Here is an 18,963-nt window from a genome sequence, read left to right as displayed (position 1 = left end):
ATAATGAGGGCAGAAACACGCATATTAAATGACTTTTGAGACAAATGTACGAAAAAATAAAACCGAGCAAGGAAAATGTAAATGCATACATCATTTCTAACACAAAATGCGTCATTACTGTTATTATTGCGCTCGTGTCATGTGAGGAGCAGAATTTGGACTGCACTTAAAAATCCAATGCAACCACAGGAATACTTGGAAACTAGACTCGGAAACTAGATTCCAAATACTCACCTTGGAAAGTATACCTAAAAACTTGACACTTGGCACCGACATCAAACGTACATAACATAATAAAAGGCCATAAAAACTGCATGGTAACGGATATAATAAGGAACCAACCAATCACCGCCAGTCACAACAGAAAACATAGAATTCTACAGTTTATGATGTAAAAATGACAAAGTTGACAAACGCATGACCAATTAAGTACAGAGCAATTGATATCATAACAACCCGCTATATTTGTCATTATTGTAAAGAGTGTTTAAAGAATTTATTTAATTAAAGATTAATTTAAAATTATTGTGCTTTTCAGATTTATGATTGTAAAGAATGTTACCTTTCTTGTACAATTAAAGCTATGTTTAAAATGGACAGAAGGATCCCGAAATGGATAACACTTCCCTACATCTTTATGGTTGAGACTTACATGCGTTTCACTATAACAGTTAAAATATTAAATATTGTGATTGAAGCATTGCCTGTATACTTAATCAAGATGACGGACAGAATTTGACCCTGGAAGAGATGAATTCCATTTCCATAATTCCCCTTTGGCCAATCATAAGGCTCCAAATAAATATGCATTCACATGTGATGGAACCTTGGAGTGTCCAGTCAGCGTGTGTATTAAATGAAATATTTAATTGGTTTGTCTAATTATTCTCTTGCTTGGGGGCAAGAAAAAAAAAATTCATGCATGAGTACTTTGATTTGATATTGTTATGAAAAAAGAAAATTTCTTCAAGAATAATTGCAAGCCTGGTGAGACCAAATAGAGTGGGAGGAAATGATTAAGACACCCCGGCGTCATTTGTATTATGGAACATTTGCAAATTTAAATAATGCCATTTTTTTAAATCGTGTCAGATCTCTGAGGAATGTACTGCATATATAACGAGTATATACAGAGGCAGTGCATCTGTTCGCGCTTATAGATGGCGCGACTGTCAACGCGCACACACGATGGATAAGAGGAGAGGTCTCGTTAATGTCAAGTGCTGTATTTTATTTGAAGTGAGAGATTGTTGTCTGCTGGGGAAAAAAAAAATGTAGCTATCAGTGTGTGCAGCTTCTAAGTTTAAAGGCTTTCACATGCTTTGCTTGGATTATTTTTCACCTCCTCCAAAAGCTCGTCGTCTGTGTTCAGTGGAGCAGACATATGATGTTGCTGTTAACGCAGCACCATCAAGATGAATTTTCTTAGCTGAAGCTGTGCGCCAGCCCACAGCCCGGAGCCTAAGACACCAACACCGGGCAAATAAAATCCGATCTGCATAGCGCGGCTTATTTCATACAAATTCCGCGTATATTTCTGTCTCTCCTTGTTCAGAGAAGCTTTTGTGGCAAAGATCTTAAGCTAATCGAAAAATCTTTCCCATTCAAATTAGCTTGAAATGTCACAGGCAAAACTCATAAAAGCGTTGTTCCCTTGACCGTAATAACACCTGATGAAGATCGATAGATGTTGTCAAGCCTGAACTTAGATGAAATCAAATAAATAAAATGACATTTGTTTGTTTGTATGTCCATGCGTTTGTTAGTTAACTCTTTCAGTGCCATGGACGAGAATCCTCGCCTTTTAAAATAGTGAAAACACGTCGAGGTGTGAATAACAAGCGGGAGTTGGGGCGGGAGTAGTTTACAACTGCTGCCCTCATTGGTCGATGGTCGCGGTGTGTCTTATAGAAGTGCCAATCTCCCTCTTGAAAGCAAGTTTGAGTATCTTGCAGGTCACTATAAGGTCTTCAATAAAACACGCCATTGGCTCCCGGCGAGACCATTGACCAATGAGGGCAGTAGTTGTAATCCACTCCTGCCCCAACTCTCGCTTGTTATTCACACCTTGACGTGTCGGTGGGTCGGTCTCATTCATAAAACACGCAGGCTGATCATCATCGCAGGCTCCAAGACAGAGGAGCAAAGACCTTGGATCTTTTGTTTGTTATCATGTTTGATCTTGACTTTGATTTGACTTCCGGACGCTGCTAATATGACCGCAGCTGCTGCGAGACTTCAATGGATGGAAAGGGCTAACTGTTCAGTAACTGTATACGGTTTAATCATTTAAGATTTAAGTAAATATGTGCACTGCAGTTCCGGGTCCGTGGCAAGTGCATTTTTAGTTACTTCATCTGTCTGGCATTTGAAACCTTCAACAGTACGTCTCTTTGCAATATGGCTTCCCGCCTCCAAAAAAAAAAAAAAATCTGTGGTGCATTGAGAGCGTAATACGTGAGGCGTAAAGTAACGAGGGATCACTATGTGTGTGAATAGATAGATAGATAGATAGATAGACAGACAGACAGACAGACAGACAGACAGACAGACAGACAGAAATCTTGTCTTTTCCTGAGGAGCAGGCGTAATATTAAAAGTAGGCATTTACTTGGATGGTGCAGTCGGCAACTAACTGGGACAGAGTCTATTTGAAGAACTCTGGAAATAATCACTCCAAGCAATGTGGGTTTGGGTATTTCTATAAAACTCACTGTTTGTGGGAGTCTCTACGAAACCAATCCGGTATATGTGCAAACAGCTTCCGCATTGGGAAAAACAGCGGAAAGCACTTTATCGCTGGTAAATCATGGTACCCTATAATTGGGGACTGGAACAAAGCACCTGTAGGAACCACTTTTCTGTATTTGGTCATATGCAGTTTCACGTAACATGTTATATGGCAACAGATTTGGCGCAATATACTACTAAATGTGCTAATTTAGGTCAGCCTGCATGTCTGACTTTTTTTTCACTAACCAGGACGAGTGAGACTATGAGTTTGGGGTTATTTCGGCCTATTACAAATTTTGAAATGGTGATTAGCAAGCCAAGGCTGTGTTTACCTTCCTTGATATTCTCTCCATTCCGCTCGCACAAACCCCTGTTTTATGCAAAGCTTATCGAAAACCTTTCAACATTTAACATTTAAAGAGGATAGATGTGATCAAATGTGATAAGGTGGACCGGAACCACAAATAATGGAAATTTGAACATTAAGATTCTGTTGCTTTCCCCCCTGATTCTGACTCAGAAATGAAAAAGTAAAATATGTATTTCCAGCCCCGTGCCGAGCCAGGCTGAAACAACTGCAAATACAAGATTTAAAGGTAAGAACAAAACAAGGAGTAAAAAGTCATCTATCCGCGGAAGCACCCACCACTGACTGATAGTCAGATAAAACATGCACACTTTGATGCTTTGTCCTCCTCTAAAACGACCCAAAGTAACCCCAGAGAGCAAGCGGGCGAGGAATGACTTCAAGGAAAGAGCTTCTACTCCGGGATGGGATTTCAGTGTTTTCGTTGCCACAGGCTGTCAGCGCAGTCACCTTTTTAGTGTCGCACCTTTACACGACATGACTGGAGTCATGTGCGCCAACAAGGCCTTTCATGGAATATTAAATTAATATATAAATGTTACATTGATGTTTGTGCGCTTTGTCTCAGCGGCGGAACACGTTCCAAGCGCTAAGTTTGACGTGCTGCACCCCCGCCCTATTACAAATCCCCATTAGGCTCGACGGGAGAGAAAAATCCAGTGAGGAAAATCGCTTTCGATGAGGGAAGGGGGGTAGGGGGTGGGGGGTCAAAACACAAAGCGAAGCTCTCCTCCAAATCAAGTTCACTCTACACAAACTGTGGCAAGATGACAAGATGAGCATCGCGGTATAGACCATCTGTTCTCATCCATATCAAGTAACTGTCATAAGCCTCACCAGTGAAAACCATCGTGTTCATTCAAACTATTTTAGGCTACGCTCGCAAGTGTAAAGTCAACACAAAAGCATATCTGTCATGTGAGTCATTTTGTAGATTTTTTTTAACCTGAATTATATACATCCTCTGATTATTATTTTGTTAAAAAAAGAAAAGGTTAGGAAGTATTTTGTTTTGACCGGGGGTGCTCAATGGTTTGATCAGGGTAGAGCGATTGATTGGGAAAGTTGTAGCCCCCCCCGGAAAGAGAAAAGCTTCCACGCCCCCCAACTCAGTGCGCCAACTATAAATAGGATTATTATATATAAAAATTGGATAAGTATACCTAAAATTCTACCCTTTTTAACATTAAGAAAATGCAAAAAAAAACCAACAACAAACAGAAATCAAATTTGAACAAACATTAACTATTTTTTTTTCCTTCCCACAAAATTTATAGTTTATGATCATAAAATACACATATCGGCTGCCATTGCGTGTAAAAATATCTTGAAATATGACAAGGTGTCGGCCCCATACTGATATCGGTTCTTGCCCATTATTAATGTGTACAGTACAGTACGCATTTATTTACATATTTTATTTTACATCAGCACTGTCCATTTTGCTTGTTGAGTTTTTCAAATGCGGGACAGATGAAAATGTCCTATTTTTTTGCCGGTGCCAAAGGTGATACCGCTTCATTTGTTTATCCCGGGTCTCATTCCAATCAATATTGTCCACACTGCAACAACATATTCTACAAAGGTTTCTACTTTGGCCTCAATATCCAACTCCACCACATATTAGTCACACGCTCTCCGGCGCGCGTGAGAAGAATCATCGTGAACAGAGGAGTGAGAAATGAAGCACACTAACCGATGTAATGGTTCCACTCGGGGTCCAGGTCGGCCTGATTGGCTAGGCAGCCTTTGATGACATTGAGGCAGTAGTTCTTGCAGGGCTTAATAGCCGGCATGCCTTGACAAAAGGGGCAGTACGACATCTTGGTCAGCGCTCGCATACATGCCGGAGTGCTGCTTACCTGGAAGAGCACACAAAGAGTGGAGTCCTCAGCGCCTTTGAACAAAACATCATCATACTTGACAATTGCCGCAAACGCGGAGCGGTATAAGACCCATTCATTCCTCGAAATAGATTGTGTGTATGGAATATGTGTTTTTCATCCTGTCCAAGTGCTCTTCAAATTCTCCTCCATACCTTCACCTTGTATGGTATACACTATGTATTTTCAACAGGTATGCAGTTTAAAAAAATGACAGTATAACAGTACATTAAGGAAGTCAGGTAAAAAATGTTTCAAGCATTTGTTATATTTGTTCTCACTATTAGAGGAAAGGGAAAGTCAAAAAAAAACAAAACTTTTTTTTTACAAAATTATGTTCTGTGCACGCTCACTTGAAAAAAAAAAACAAGATTTGTGTGAATTCTGTTGAAACGACACTGCTAATCCAGCTAATTGTGTCACTTGCTGTCAAGTAACGATGACAACGCTGTAGCTCAAAGTTCGCTTAGGTAACCAAATCTCGGCTCAACTTGCGAGCGTCACATGATCAAACGGTCAGAGTTGGACCCTGAACAAGTGAGGTTATTTTCAATAGACAGCAACTTTCAAAATGGCCGCCTCCTGGAATCAATAAAAACAGGTGGATTTTGCTCATTCATTCATAATTCACAAATGCAATAATCATCAGAAACTGTGTCTGGACTAGTAGGGATGCATGTAAGATGTTTTCCACATTAAAAAAATAGATTCTGATTCATATTTTATTTTGGTTTGTGGAATATGAATGAAGCAACAAAAGCCACTCGTTTTAATCCATTTTTCCACACTAAAAATGACATTACTGTTGTTTTCTGAGTTTGGTCATGTAACTTATCCAAACAGAGCCCTGTAATGTAAATCTAACAATATGAAGGGTAGATATTGTGTTGTGGAACACACATCTTATATTGTATGTATGTTCTATAAAATGTTATATCACACATTTTTACCTCATCGAAGTCCTCACTACACATCAAAGACTGGCCAGCCGCCAGTCAGACAAACATTTATTCACACTCACATTCACACATTTGAACTATTTCAAGCCTTTCTTAAATATAACATTCATATTTTTTGGAAGGTGGGAGGAAGCTGTAACATGCAAAACGCCTCACAGCCAAGGTTTGAATCTGAGACCTCGACTGCGAGGTCCACTGAGTTTAGCGTCATTTTAATTGAGGTATTTTCAAGTACTGTATTTTTTACCAAAGTATGTCATCATAAGAATAAAACTACAGTAATGTGTTGATAAAAAAAAAAACAACCCTGACTGAATGCGGACGTGTGAATATTATCTTAACTCTTTCATTGCTGAGCGTCATTGGAAAAGGAAACCTCTTGAGGGCCAGTATTTTTAGCATTTTCACTCACCTTTCAAGGCCAACAGAATATTGTGTGCTCTATCTATGTAAATGTGGGTGCTATTATGCTAAAGGTTGACTTACATTGTTAAATTAGAATTGATGTAATAGCTATGTTGTAAGTGTGGAAACACTGGCATCCAATGGTAACAGTTAACACGACAGTGCTCAATTGGCTTATACAGTGAGACCCCAGTTTACGAACTCCCTGTTTTACGAACTTTTCATCTTATGAACGTGGACCGCGGCGTTTTTTGTCCCCCTCTTACGCACAAACCTTTCGTCTTACGAACAATCAAACATGCCGGTCAGTGTGTCCGCACTACTTTTTTCGCTTTTTTGCTGGGTCAACAAATTAATTATTCTCGCATGACACGGAAACGCCGATATGCTATTGGTCTTATAAGGTCACAGTCACGGTCTCAGTCACGGTCTCAGTCACGGAGATGCCGATAGGCTATTGGTCAATTAAGGTTACAGTCACGGTCTCAGTCACGGAGATGCCGATATGCTATTGGTCGATTAAGGTCACAGTACCGGTCTCAGTCACTGAGATGCGGATATGCTATTGGCCGGCGTCACGTCAATCACAGAAATGTCGATATGCTATCGGCCGAACGCCTTCATCTAGCTTCTGTTGTGAAGATTTTGCAAACTTTATCTGTTAGACATGGCTTCTAAAAAGGTAAATGTCATTTTTCCTTTGTATATTTATGTTATTTAATTTAACTGTACAGTAGATGATGTTACTAATTTTTAATACGTGTATAAAGTCGTGATGTTTTTACCTAAGGTTTTTGCACGCGTTGCACGCATTCACTAATTAACATAGGTTTGGATTGCCCGTCATACGAGCAATTCGAGTTACGAGCATATCCGCTGAACGGATTAAGTTCGTAACATGGGGGCCCACTGTATTAGGTAAACATTAGTCAAGGGTGTCAGCTCCTCTCCATAAAACATATTTGACCAGAATTGTATTATTTAATATAGTTATTACTAATTTAAAAGACGAATGAAGGCTTTCAATTGGTCTCTTAGTCATAACATAGAAAGATTGTGGTAAAGAGGATGGCTTTATTTTAATATTATTAATAAACTCTTGATTGGGATAAAAGGAAGTCAGTTGGTGCAATCATTTGTATGTTTTTAAATGTATTCGATGTGCGCAAAAAATAATCCAGATATCAAATGAATTCAACAAAATATTAACTCCTTACCACTGAAACTAGCAAAGTAAGTAAAGTATGCTATTAACACGCAGTCATGGGAGTAACTCATTGGAGGCTTTGTTGGAACTCTCCGGCTTTGTCCAATAAATCTATAGCAGATCGTGTGTGCACATGCTAACCGTCGCAGCAGAATGATGGGATGTGCCCAAGCCTTGACAGAAGCTCCGTGCATTCCATCATTGCATCCAGGGTGTGCCGCATCAACAGAAACGCCTGCATGCGTATTCCCACCTTCCCCTCCGCCTTTTCAGCCTCTTTCCAGTCGAGTGGAGATAGCAGCTCCACGGTGCTAGATATAAGAATGCCTCTCCACCAAGGAGTTAAATGCCTGACACCAGTGGGCCTGCTTCTTCACAATAAACCAGAAGATGAGCTCTCCCCTTCCTCCTCCCAGTTTGTCATATATCTCAGGGATGAATTGGACACGGCCAGCGAGCGCTCACCTACGGCGGTTTCCCGCGCACACATACATCCATCTCTTAGGGCGTCAACACGTCGGGAAACCGTAGCAGCTGCAGCGGTGGGCAAATGACCAGACTGCTCATAATGATGGAGGGACGGAGAGAAACGTTTGCCAAGGTGGCCTCAGGGTCTTCTCCATGCTCCTCCATCTTGTGACTCATTCACTGTGAGTGATTGCTATTGAGTGATGCGCGTGTTGCACCTCGGCCCGCTGCTTACATTAGAGCTCCATTAGGTCACACAGGTCAAGCATGCAGCCACACTAACAGGGGGAATGTGTGCAGGGGCCAATGAACAGCAGACGGGCCTTGAGCGCTGTGCAACTCTTTAAGTAAAATGTCGCTCGGTTCATTGAGCAGCAGAGGACATTTCGCATTTTTATTTGACTTTTTAGGAATTTTTGCAACACTTATTTGGAGAATAGGAGAAAATAAAAAATACAACGCTGCAAAAAATGATTGGCCACTTAAACCCCACATGAATGTTGGGACAGTGGACAGAGGATTTGGCTAAAATAACTTCAAAATTGGGCAGTCAAACAACTACATTACATTGCGACAGTTGTGTTGCAATGGATTATATGGAGCCACTGTATCGGTCAAAAATGTGGTGTTTCATGTAGCAGGTATCATCACTCGGGGTGCAATTATTTTGCCATTTATCATGACCTCCTGAGACCCATTCCGTTAACTTGTGTTCACTGCTGTGTCCATCTTGTCTCAACAAGAGAGCAGTGTTGCATCCTACTCAAATTCATGACAGGCCATGATGTCCTCTACTGAGCAAATCAGGGCTTATTAGGGCAGCTCCAATGAGTCAAAGATGCAGACAAAAAAACAAAAAAAAACAAATGTCCACTACAGTGGCCACAAATCAACAGACTGGGTCTCAGTAGGATATATACAAAAGTGTGTACAGTTCCTCAGGGCTCTGTCCTTGGTACTTAAGAGTTTTTGGTATTTTTATTTTTAAATGTAAAAAAACATTTTGTTTGTGTATGTTAACGATAATGAATTGTTTTAAAAAATTAAGTGTCTGATATGATCAACAGATTACAAAATAGGATTTTTTTTTCCTTCTTTAAAACAAGTACATGAGAGTTTTCTCATTACTTGCTAAAAGTTTGAATCATGATTCACATCTCATTGGAATTCCAACCAAAAAGACAATTACAGCCAAAATCCGTGTCTGACGGATTGTTAGTTGCAGCTGACAAAATCTTCCTTTTAGTTTTCAAAGCACTCACTGATCTGACTCCATAGTATATTTTAATTCCACAATCACGTCTCTTGCCCAAAGGGGGAATCCTCTATGGTTTTTGAGAAAGTCTGCTGAAAAGACAACCAGTGATAAATTATAGAACAGCTTTCTTGGTCATCATAGATGTTCTTTGTTGTTTTGGCAACAAAAGTTGTAAGTTTGAATGTGTTCATTTAGTTGCAGCTCAAAAGCTTTAAAACTTTAATATTGATCGTTTGGATGGATGGATGGATGGATGGATGGATGGATGGATGGATGGATGGATGATATTTCAGTGTTTTTTTTCACAGTGGCATCGCACATTATAAATCAAGCACTATAAAGTGTTCAGTTACTGTTCTTGGTTTGTGTTGTAGGATGTGTGAAGAAAACAAAAGCACACAGAAAAACATTCTTGTCATCACTCGGCTGAAGTCATCACTTCCTTTTGGTGCGTCTGGAAAGTGTCTGCTCACACCTTCAGTAAGCACGCTATCTTCTAAGATCGCTTGAGAGGTAACATCACCACAAATGCCGGAGGAGGGAAATTAACGCACGGGAGTTATGTTCGCACCTTTGGAGGGTGACACTTGTTGTAAATTAAGCCAAGATTTAGCTCGGTGCCTTTTCCTTTAATCTCAGCCTGTATATGATCAAAAGTGCAAACACTCCTGGGGCAGTACGGTATAGAAGCAGAAGAGGCATTAAATCAGTGCATCAGATCAAACAGAATATTAAGGGCATACAGCTTAATTGCGGTTGATAGATGTTGTCGGAAAACTTTGAAAACACTGACCATTTCTCGGATTACCTTTCTTTTGCATGGCAACTCTGGAAAACAACGTCTGCGTGAGTTAAGCTTTTTGAAGACCCTCACAGAAATTCTTCAGAGTAAGAAGGAAGTTGTTTACAGTGAAACCGCAGAGGAAAGTCAGATTGCTACACAAACAGCAAACATGACCGCAGGCGTGTTAAAATGTGCATATGATGCACAAAAAAAAAAAAAATGTTGTTGATACATAGGCCTTCTTTAGTTTACCTTAGAGACTCTCTGAGCCACCTCGCGGCCGACGGAGAGTCCTTGGACAAAAGTGCGAGCGGCGATGAACGCCCGGGTGATCTGAGCCTTCAGCTTCCTGGGCACGTCTCCGAAGGGCTTGAGCTGATCCGTGTACTTGCTGACGCACTCCAGGTAGTCTTCGGTGATGACGTACTGGGAGTTAAGTAGCGTGAACATGCGTTCCAGCAGCCGGGACCAAAAGTCGTTGAGCATTTCCTCCAGGTTGACATTGCCCCCCGTGTAGTAGCGCTTGAGCTCGGCGAAGAGGTTCTCGAAGACCTCGGCGTTCTGCATGTAAGGCTTGCCGTACGTTCGCACAAACATCTCGTTTAAGGACCTCTCTGTGTTCTCCAGCAGCTCCAGGAAGAATTCTGAAATTTAAAAAAATATAATGAAGAACTTTCTTTGTTAAATATATTTCAAGTTCAGTACACAACAAAACTTCATTCTTCAAACCAATTAGCTCGGTCCAGAAGATTGATCCAAGAAAGTCAGACGAAGTCTGAAAATCAGTTGGGTCAAAAATTTAACCCAATCATGGGTCAAGAAGTACAAACCCGATATTTGGGTCACTTTGGCCCAATTTTCTTGTTTTTTTTTTTTAGTATAAAGCATGCAGTTTTTAACAATGTCCAAATATTGAGTCAGTCCTTTTTCAACCCACAATTTGAGTATTTGTAGTTGGAGTAACCCAACTGTTTTTAAAGTGAGTGATCCCAAGGAAGGACTCTTTATATTCTAATATCAGTCAAAAATAACCCAATTCAGGGCCAAAAGAAGATTCCACCAATTATCGGGTCAATTTGACCTTCTTTTCTAGGTTGTTTTATATAAAACAACCCAATTTGTGAGTTTGTCTTCTGGTAGTTGTTTTGTGCAAAACAACCCAGAAAGTCGAGCCAAACTGACCTAAATATTGGCGCAACCGCCTTATGACCCTAAATTGGGTTATTTTTTGATTCAGGTGTATTTCGAACGTTGATCAAAACAAAATTTTTAGAGCAAGGGAGAAATGGATTATTATCGTGGCGGGTTATATGAATAATGTGTTTTATAGACAGGAGAAACATATCCACATGTCGCACTTTCAACCAGGGTAACACAATTCACATAATCCCCATTGCTAAAGCTAAAATTGATTTTTTGAATGTTTCAGAAACCAGAATTTTGACACAAACCCAACCTTAACCCAAATTTGATCCGCCACCAACTGAAGAAGGAAAACCCTATGAAAGATGAAAAAATAAAATTGGAATTAAGACAAGAGTCACAGATTGGGAAATAAAAATAAAATCCCTCCTGGTAGTGTTGATGCTATCAGGCAGGGTGCGAAAAACAGCGATGGAAATTCCAGCAGATGAGCTAAATGAGGACTTTGGAATGAACATTCTTGTTTGCTAAACTTGATGTCCAGGGCTACAGTCCACATCAGCTACTATTTGGGCAGAATCCCAATCTACATTCTGTGCTAATTGACAAAGCACTTGCCCGAGAAGGTACCGCAAAAAAGCGAATGGGTGGCCAAGTATATTTCAGCTCTGCATGCAGCAAGGAAGGCTTTTCCTGAACCTGAATGCTCAGAGAGAATACGTAGAGCACACCCGTTGTCCGTTATGGAAGACTTGTGGGCAGAAGGACAAGAGCAAGATAAAAGTGTCAATTTAAAGGCTGGTCAGACTGTAACATGTCAAAATCTATAAAATGGTATTCAATAAACAGCAAAGGTTTTGGGACGTGCCGGAAAAGTGGCAGGAAATTACAAAGACTGGTACAATTAGGAGCTGCTTGAGCCTGTTGGACAAGAAACAAAAATATTACATTTCTACTGCTGAAAATGGCCAAATATGTTCAGTATTCCCCTAAAGTGTTCTTATTATCTTTGATGTCACACGAACAAGAGCTTCACAAGAAGCCTGTTTCCGGGAAGCAATAAGTTCAATGTTTACAGTCTATATTGTCCAGATCTCAACTGTCAAACTTCATTTCAGGATTATTGTGCAGTGCCAAACCAGGGTGTCTCTGCAGCATCTTACAGTAGTTTAGATTATTGTTATAGTCACAACACAGTTTTGAGAGAAATGTTAGTTTGCAGAAAATGAGGTGCAATGAGAGGCCCGACTTAATCTAGTGTGCATAATGCAAAAAAATATAATGAATAACATAATAATAAGAGGAAGAAGAATAGCTACAGCTTCTTGGGTCTTGTCGATTTGAACACGGCAACAACACTCGGACGGTTACTTCGGCAAAAAAACAAACACTGACTACTGGAATGTACTGAACTTCTGACTCTAACTGGGTATCAGAATGAAGCTGCCCAGAGATTTTTCTTAGGGGATGACAACTTTGTTTTCTACAAGAAATCTATCAACTACTGTATGTCTACATCTACAGTCATGCTCATTATGAAGTTTTCTTCAAGAGGAATACATAACAAGTGCGTGTTGGTGGGACTCCAACGGCAGGTGTTAATTCAATGCTGAGGAGCATCAACTAGATCTAATATAGCATGTTTGCCACTTTCTGGCTCAACACCAATAGCGACATTCATCTCACACGCGTCTTTTGCTGCTTAGCGGAAAAATGCATGAACTCACAAATGCACAAGCTTAATAAATAATGCAGCATCTAGATTTATGCTTTTCTCTCGAATCTTCTAGCCGTGAAAGCCCTGCGTCCACTTATACCCTCCTTGTTCAATTCTGACAATCACACTCAATTTCAAACATTCTTAATTCGATGAATGGTTCAAACGTAGCAATCAATACTTGTGGAGGCACAGAGGAGAAAAGCTGAAACTTCAAAATGGAGTCTGCTTTGTTGCTGATGAAATTATGGAGAATGGCAGCAAACCCCAAGAGGGAACTGCATGTCTGGACAAAGCCGATATCTTCCCTTCCCTCCTAGTGACTATGCATTTGACAGCGGCAGATCAAAATATATAAAATGCTTATTTATTCATGGGATTCCAGGAATGATGTTCAGAGGACAGTGAAAGGAAACGTACATTCCTGGATGAAAGAGGGAGACATTTCGAATCTATGATGTTGCCTAGCTGCTGTAATTCAATCGTGTTACATTTTGGGTGGGTTAAAATAACAATATAGAAGAATGCAATATGAACAACCGTATGTTAAATTGGAATGGTAATGTCTACTACTTGGTCCAGTAATCCTCAAACACTGTTGTTTAATATATATTTATGCGGGATGGACACATACTGCATTAACCAGGTATCGTTCTCACAACGGCAGCTGACCCCAGTATAGGTCGGCCTCTTGTGGGGTTTTTAAAATGAGGAACTAGAAATTAGAATAGGCCTAATTTTCCGGTAACTCGGGATACAGAAGTCCATTTTTGGAGGAATTGCATATAGCAAAAGTACTAGTGACAGCAGTACCGGTGACTACTCAAGAGTTGAATACTCAAACTGATATCGTTTTGAAAAAGAAGATGTAGATAACCCCCCCACCCACCACCGCCGTAGATACTGGTCAATGAGGCTGATAAGTGATAACTCATATTTGGAGCTGCTTAATTAAATGGAAAATATTGGATGTCCAAAAACAGACTTTGACATGCACAATGCATACCACCGTCTGTTTTGCTCACAATGAACTCCCAGACAAAGCAAACCCTCATTGTCATCTTCTCGTTCTTCCGTCCAGACAACCATTGTACCTCAGAATGCGGAGGGTGACGATGTGCAAAATGAGTGAAATGGCTAAGGCTTTCCCTCACATATTGCAACGGTAACAACCATTTACAGTTATCAAATGTCACCACGGTCTAACACTGATTCACCATTTGAGTCCGCCGAAAACATCCGCCCATTCCTCTGCGTTTCCATTATTACACTGGTGTTTTCTAAACTAATACGACGGTACATACCGAAGACCAAACTCTTCTTGACTTCTGGCATTGGATTGGTGTTTCAAGGCCTTAGGTCAATTTGTGAGTAAATACAGACAAGACGATTCCCGTGTTTTCCGCACTATAAGACACCCCTAAAAGCTTTGAATTTCCTTAAAACTGAGAGGGAGCTTTATAAACAGGTGCGCCTTATACAGCGCATGAAGCACCACTTTTCATTTTTAAGGCACAAAAAAAATAAAATAACTTCATTTCAGTTATCAATGTATTTTTTACAGTTAAAATTTTGATAACACCCTGTTTAAAATTTTGATATGCCGACTATGCTCCAATTTTGAAGCAATATTTATGGGGACAAGGCGCAAAAAAGCATGAGTTTTTGTAAAGGAAAGTGTGATTTTATAAAATAAATCAAGTTTTTTAATCAGCAAAACAATACATTGATGATTGTTTTGTTGGCATTCGCTTTAGTGCAGCTCCATCTAGTGGATGCATGACACAACCCCAGCCACTATTTTAGCTTCTATTCTATGCGCCTTATGATGCGGTGCGCCTTATAATCTGGTGCGCCTTATAGTGCGGAAAAGACAGTATTTCAGCATTCGCACTTTGAGCTTCATCTGAGATTTGTCAAATGTGAAAAAGGCGCCTTGCATCAATAAATGTAGTGAAACACAGACTTCATCGCTGACATGGGGCTTGATGTTTACTGCTAATCAGAGGTGTATTCATGCAGATGTAGACAAGTAAATCGGATTGTGTCTTTCTGTGGAGCATTATCAGATTAGCATGTTGTTTTATTAAAATATTTCTGCAGGAAACTGTCTCAATCATAAGCTATTATTTTCCAAGCAACATCAGTCCAACCAGTGTAGTGTGACATATCTAAAAGCAATAAGGAGTCTGTCACTTATTTCTCAAATTGTGGTTCATTAGTCTTTTATGGGACACGTATATTAATGCATTTAGTCCATTTAACCATAAAACCATTGAAAAAAGAAGTTTGACTTAATTATAGCTCCTGATGACATGTTTTCCTCCGATACCTGCCTGAAACACAAAAGCAGCTCCGACTGGTCTGGCAAACGCTCAGCTCGAGCGTGAGGTATTGTTTTAAAACCATACTTTCTGTTACCAAGGAAACCTCAAGAGCTCTAAAGTCAACTGGGAATTAAAACTTAATAGGGACAGCTTTAATAAGAAATGAAAGTTTTATATGCTGCAATCCACTGGGCGCGCCATTGAAATCACCTTAAACATCAAAAAGACAGGTGGCTATTTTCCCCCAGCAGACTTTTCACCTCTGCATGTGAGGTGATAAGACATCCCTTCCCACACAGTCTCATGTCGAAAGCGAGGGGGATTATTATATCTCATTAACAGGAGCTGACTCCATTGAGGAGCCTACAAGAAATGGGGGTGAGGTAAGGAGCTAAGAAGTGTGTCTGCGTTGGGTAATGAGCCCCCTGCCTCATGTAACATCAGCCCAGTGGTCAAGGCAGTCGCTGTGGGGGCTCCGACTCACAGCGCGGCACACAAGACCATAAAACAAAAGCTTAATAATGCAAAGTTTGGCTCTGGGCTGCTCTTGTCAATCTGCTGAGCAAGGAGCCGTGTTTTGTTTAATCCGACGAGGGGAAGGCTACCCTGCTCGCTTGCATATTAACAAGGGTGTTTTATCTCCAATGAGAGGCTAGGAAAGCTGAGGGTGAAGAGCTACAAACAGTTAAAGTTTTATCAAATTAACATTTTTCTTGACGTCAGTCAACCAAAAAAAAAAAGACGTCATTACACAGTGTACAGAGTTACAGTGGTAGCTTGTGAAAACCAGCATACACAGTAGAAACTCAATTCACAAAAAGAATTTGTTAATATGAGCCCTAGCAGCGAACTAAAATATTTGTGAAGTATTTTTTTCCTAATCAAATGTATTCCAATACAAATTCAAACCAATCCAGCTTCAAAATTAAGTTTGTAAACACCTGTAACTGTTGCTGCACAATTTTGTGTAAATGACATGAAAATGAACCCAAAATTTTGTATCGCAAACGGAAAGTATTGTTTTGCATAGTTATTGCCAATGTAGTACCTCTATTTGTTCCAGGATTTGAGAAAATGAAAAATTTGACCCAAAGTTGGAAAAAAAAAAAAAAAAAACATTTCCAGATGACTTACCATCAAACTTCTGGTGTCTGGACACAAATATGCTCCTCAAGGTATGACTCATCTCATCAACAAGATCGCCAAACTCCTGTTTGCTCCGCTGGCCGAAAACGTCCTCCATTTCTTGGGTGCAACATGTGTTCCCTTGTAGACATACTCGCAAATTTTCGCCTGCAAAAAGAAATTACAATTAAGTAACGAGTCATGCTTAGACCAAGTATGTCAACCGCCAAGCAAAAATAATAAGAGGGCATTTGTGGACCTTATGACTGATTTAGCCATAACTGGTCTCTACCGCCACCTACTGTCATGAGGTGAAACACAGATCAGTAAAGAATTTTCTGTTTGCTGACAAAGTTTGACCGTCGCTCAACGGAAAAATCGCAAGAAATCAATGTAATTAACCATATTCAAATGCAACTTAAAAATTGTACAATGGTTTTATATGGTCCAAAATTTGGACAATGATTATTTATGTACAAAAAAAATCGCACATACTGCTGCAATGAAACAGAAAAATCAGAATCATCACATTTTGAAATTTTACATGTTTTAATCGTTTGCTGGAAATTCTATTTCCCATTGGGAAATGGGAAATTTTTTTCCCATTTTTTTTAAATAAAAATCAAAAGAATTTCCTTTATTTGTAACATACTGCCACATGTTTTAAAAAGGACGATACTTAAGAAAATGGGCATAATGAAATGTAAAGCCTATAACACATTTCATACTTGTTTGGATCAAGTTCCACCACTATAATTACACAGAAATTTCTTTACTGGCCAAATTTTCCCATGGCTGTCATCTTTTCTCTCTCAATGTACTTGAGCTAAAGTTGATGACTTGGATTTACATTGACATTCTTGGCAAGTGGCACAAAGAAGCCTGGAAAGCCTTTTTCTCTCTCGCGCATTATTTTCAGGAATAATCCACAGTACAGTATGATGGCAGCGCACATCATTTGACAACATAACCAAAGCTAAAATGTATTCAAAGGGGAACGGAGGAACCCATAAAAATAAATGACAGAGAAGACAAAATTCCCTAAGTGGCATTTAACTGCTGGCGCTGAGGTAGCACATTGAGCAGAGTGACAGTATGTACGGTCATGCACTTTGCCGTCATAATGGGCTTGAGAATGAAGTTCGTTGTTGATGCCACCAGTTCAAGTTAAGATAAAGATAAATCAGTGGGATAGAAGATGCTACACCCTTTTAGAAGATTGGGCTGCACGTTACATAATTAATGACATTGGGGAGAAGTTAATGATGCACATCATTTTCTTCCCCCTAGCCGTGATTTAGAAAGAGCTACAGACATCTTGGAAAGTTCAGTCTATCTACAAACTTGACAAACACTTTCACTGCTTACGTTCAATCTACATTGACAAGTCTCTATCACACATGATCATCCTAATTTAACATTTCTACTGATGTATCAGTGCTTCCACCAAAGTACCAGTCACCAAAGTAAGTTTTGATTACCGAAGAAATTGATGTTTTCAGGACTTGGTTACATAAAGTAATTGATTACTTTAGTGCTTAATTACCTAAAGTGATTCCTAGTTCGGAAAGAAAACTGTAGTGTCAATGATTGGAGGTTAATTGGCATTTTTGACTGACACGTCCTTCAATTATTATTTTGTCAACAACAATCTTTGAATCGATAAATGGTTATTCCTTTGTCATCAACCTTTTTAAAAGCAATTGCTGCGTTTTGGGTATGGATTAAAGGGCTACCAATTTGAGATCCACTTCTGGAATAACACATTTGCTCAAATCACCTTTATTAGGAACACTTCATTTTGAAACATTTATATACATATGTTTTTCTTTCTTGGCAACTTTTAATTACTGACCTTCCTCTAAGATCTGCTTTTAATTCCTGCAGCCGTCCTTACTAAACTGTAGTAAATTGCCCACTGATCAAAAGTTCAAGCGCTCAATTCCCGCCTTGGACTGCTCATTATTAATACTTGAAATTGAAATGGGACGCGGTTAAAATGGGACACACTTACGTTGACAACATAATCTTCACATCCTTTCATACAATATTTTTATTAATTTAGTTGCCTCATTCAACTTTTAAAACCCATAAAATCTCAAATCATTTTTAATGGCACAGCATTAAGATGAAGATTCGATACCGGTTAATCCCATTCCACATTATTTAAGAGGCCAGCCTTTAGCAGGGTTCAAATTTCAACCCAGATTTCTTTTATTTGGTCCACTTTTTACAATTCCAGCAAAAACGCTACTGATCACAGCTTTGATTTGTTCTGTGAGTGGCCTGGTGCTGCAGGTATAGGTGGCGCTATTGAGTAAAGCTTTAGGATTGCGCCTTTCTATAAAACCTATATCATAATTCCTCAAATATAAGACACTTATGTATTTATTTAAATATTTATTTTACAAAAAATGAAGGCCAAATGCATAGAAGTGTCCTATGAATGGTAACTTAATGATTAGATTTGTTTTTTTGGGATTCACCACCACTCGAGGAAGATTGATCTGTCCGTCACATCAAGTTTTGACGCACAGTTGTGCTTTTTTAAAAAATAAAAAAAATATATTGGCTGTATTCTTACCTA

The 18,963-nt window shown here is 39.5% G+C and overlaps 1 protein-coding gene across 2 annotated transcripts in view; it reads right to left on the bottom strand.

Annotated features, from left to right (window-relative positions):
* LOC148423805 (glypican-6-like) overlaps nt 1-18,963 on the bottom strand; it is an 88,042-nt gene that overhangs the window by 43,851 nt on the left and 25,228 nt on the right. For both annotated transcript variants that reach the window (XM_088414593.1, XM_088414594.1), the window contains exons 2-4: nt 16,386-16,544; nt 10,317-10,708; nt 4,797-4,962 (exon numbers count right to left, since the gene is read on the bottom strand). In XM_088414593.1, the coding sequence (XP_088270719.1) occupies nt 4,797-4,962; nt 10,317-10,708; nt 16,386-16,544 (717 nt within the window). The remainder of the gene's footprint in view (nt 1-4,796; nt 4,963-10,316; nt 10,709-16,385; nt 16,545-18,963) is intronic.

Source organism: Hippichthys cyanospilos, chromosome 5 (genome assembly GCF_059441005.1).
Source record: "Hippichthys cyanospilos isolate Australia breed blue-spotted pipefish chromosome 5, RoL_Hcya_1.0, whole genome shotgun sequence".
Classification (NCBI taxonomy): Eukaryota; Metazoa; Chordata; class Actinopteri; order Syngnathiformes; family Syngnathidae; genus Hippichthys; species Hippichthys cyanospilos.
Note: the sequence above shows the minus strand (reverse complement) of the source record. Positions and strands in the feature narration are given on the sequence as shown.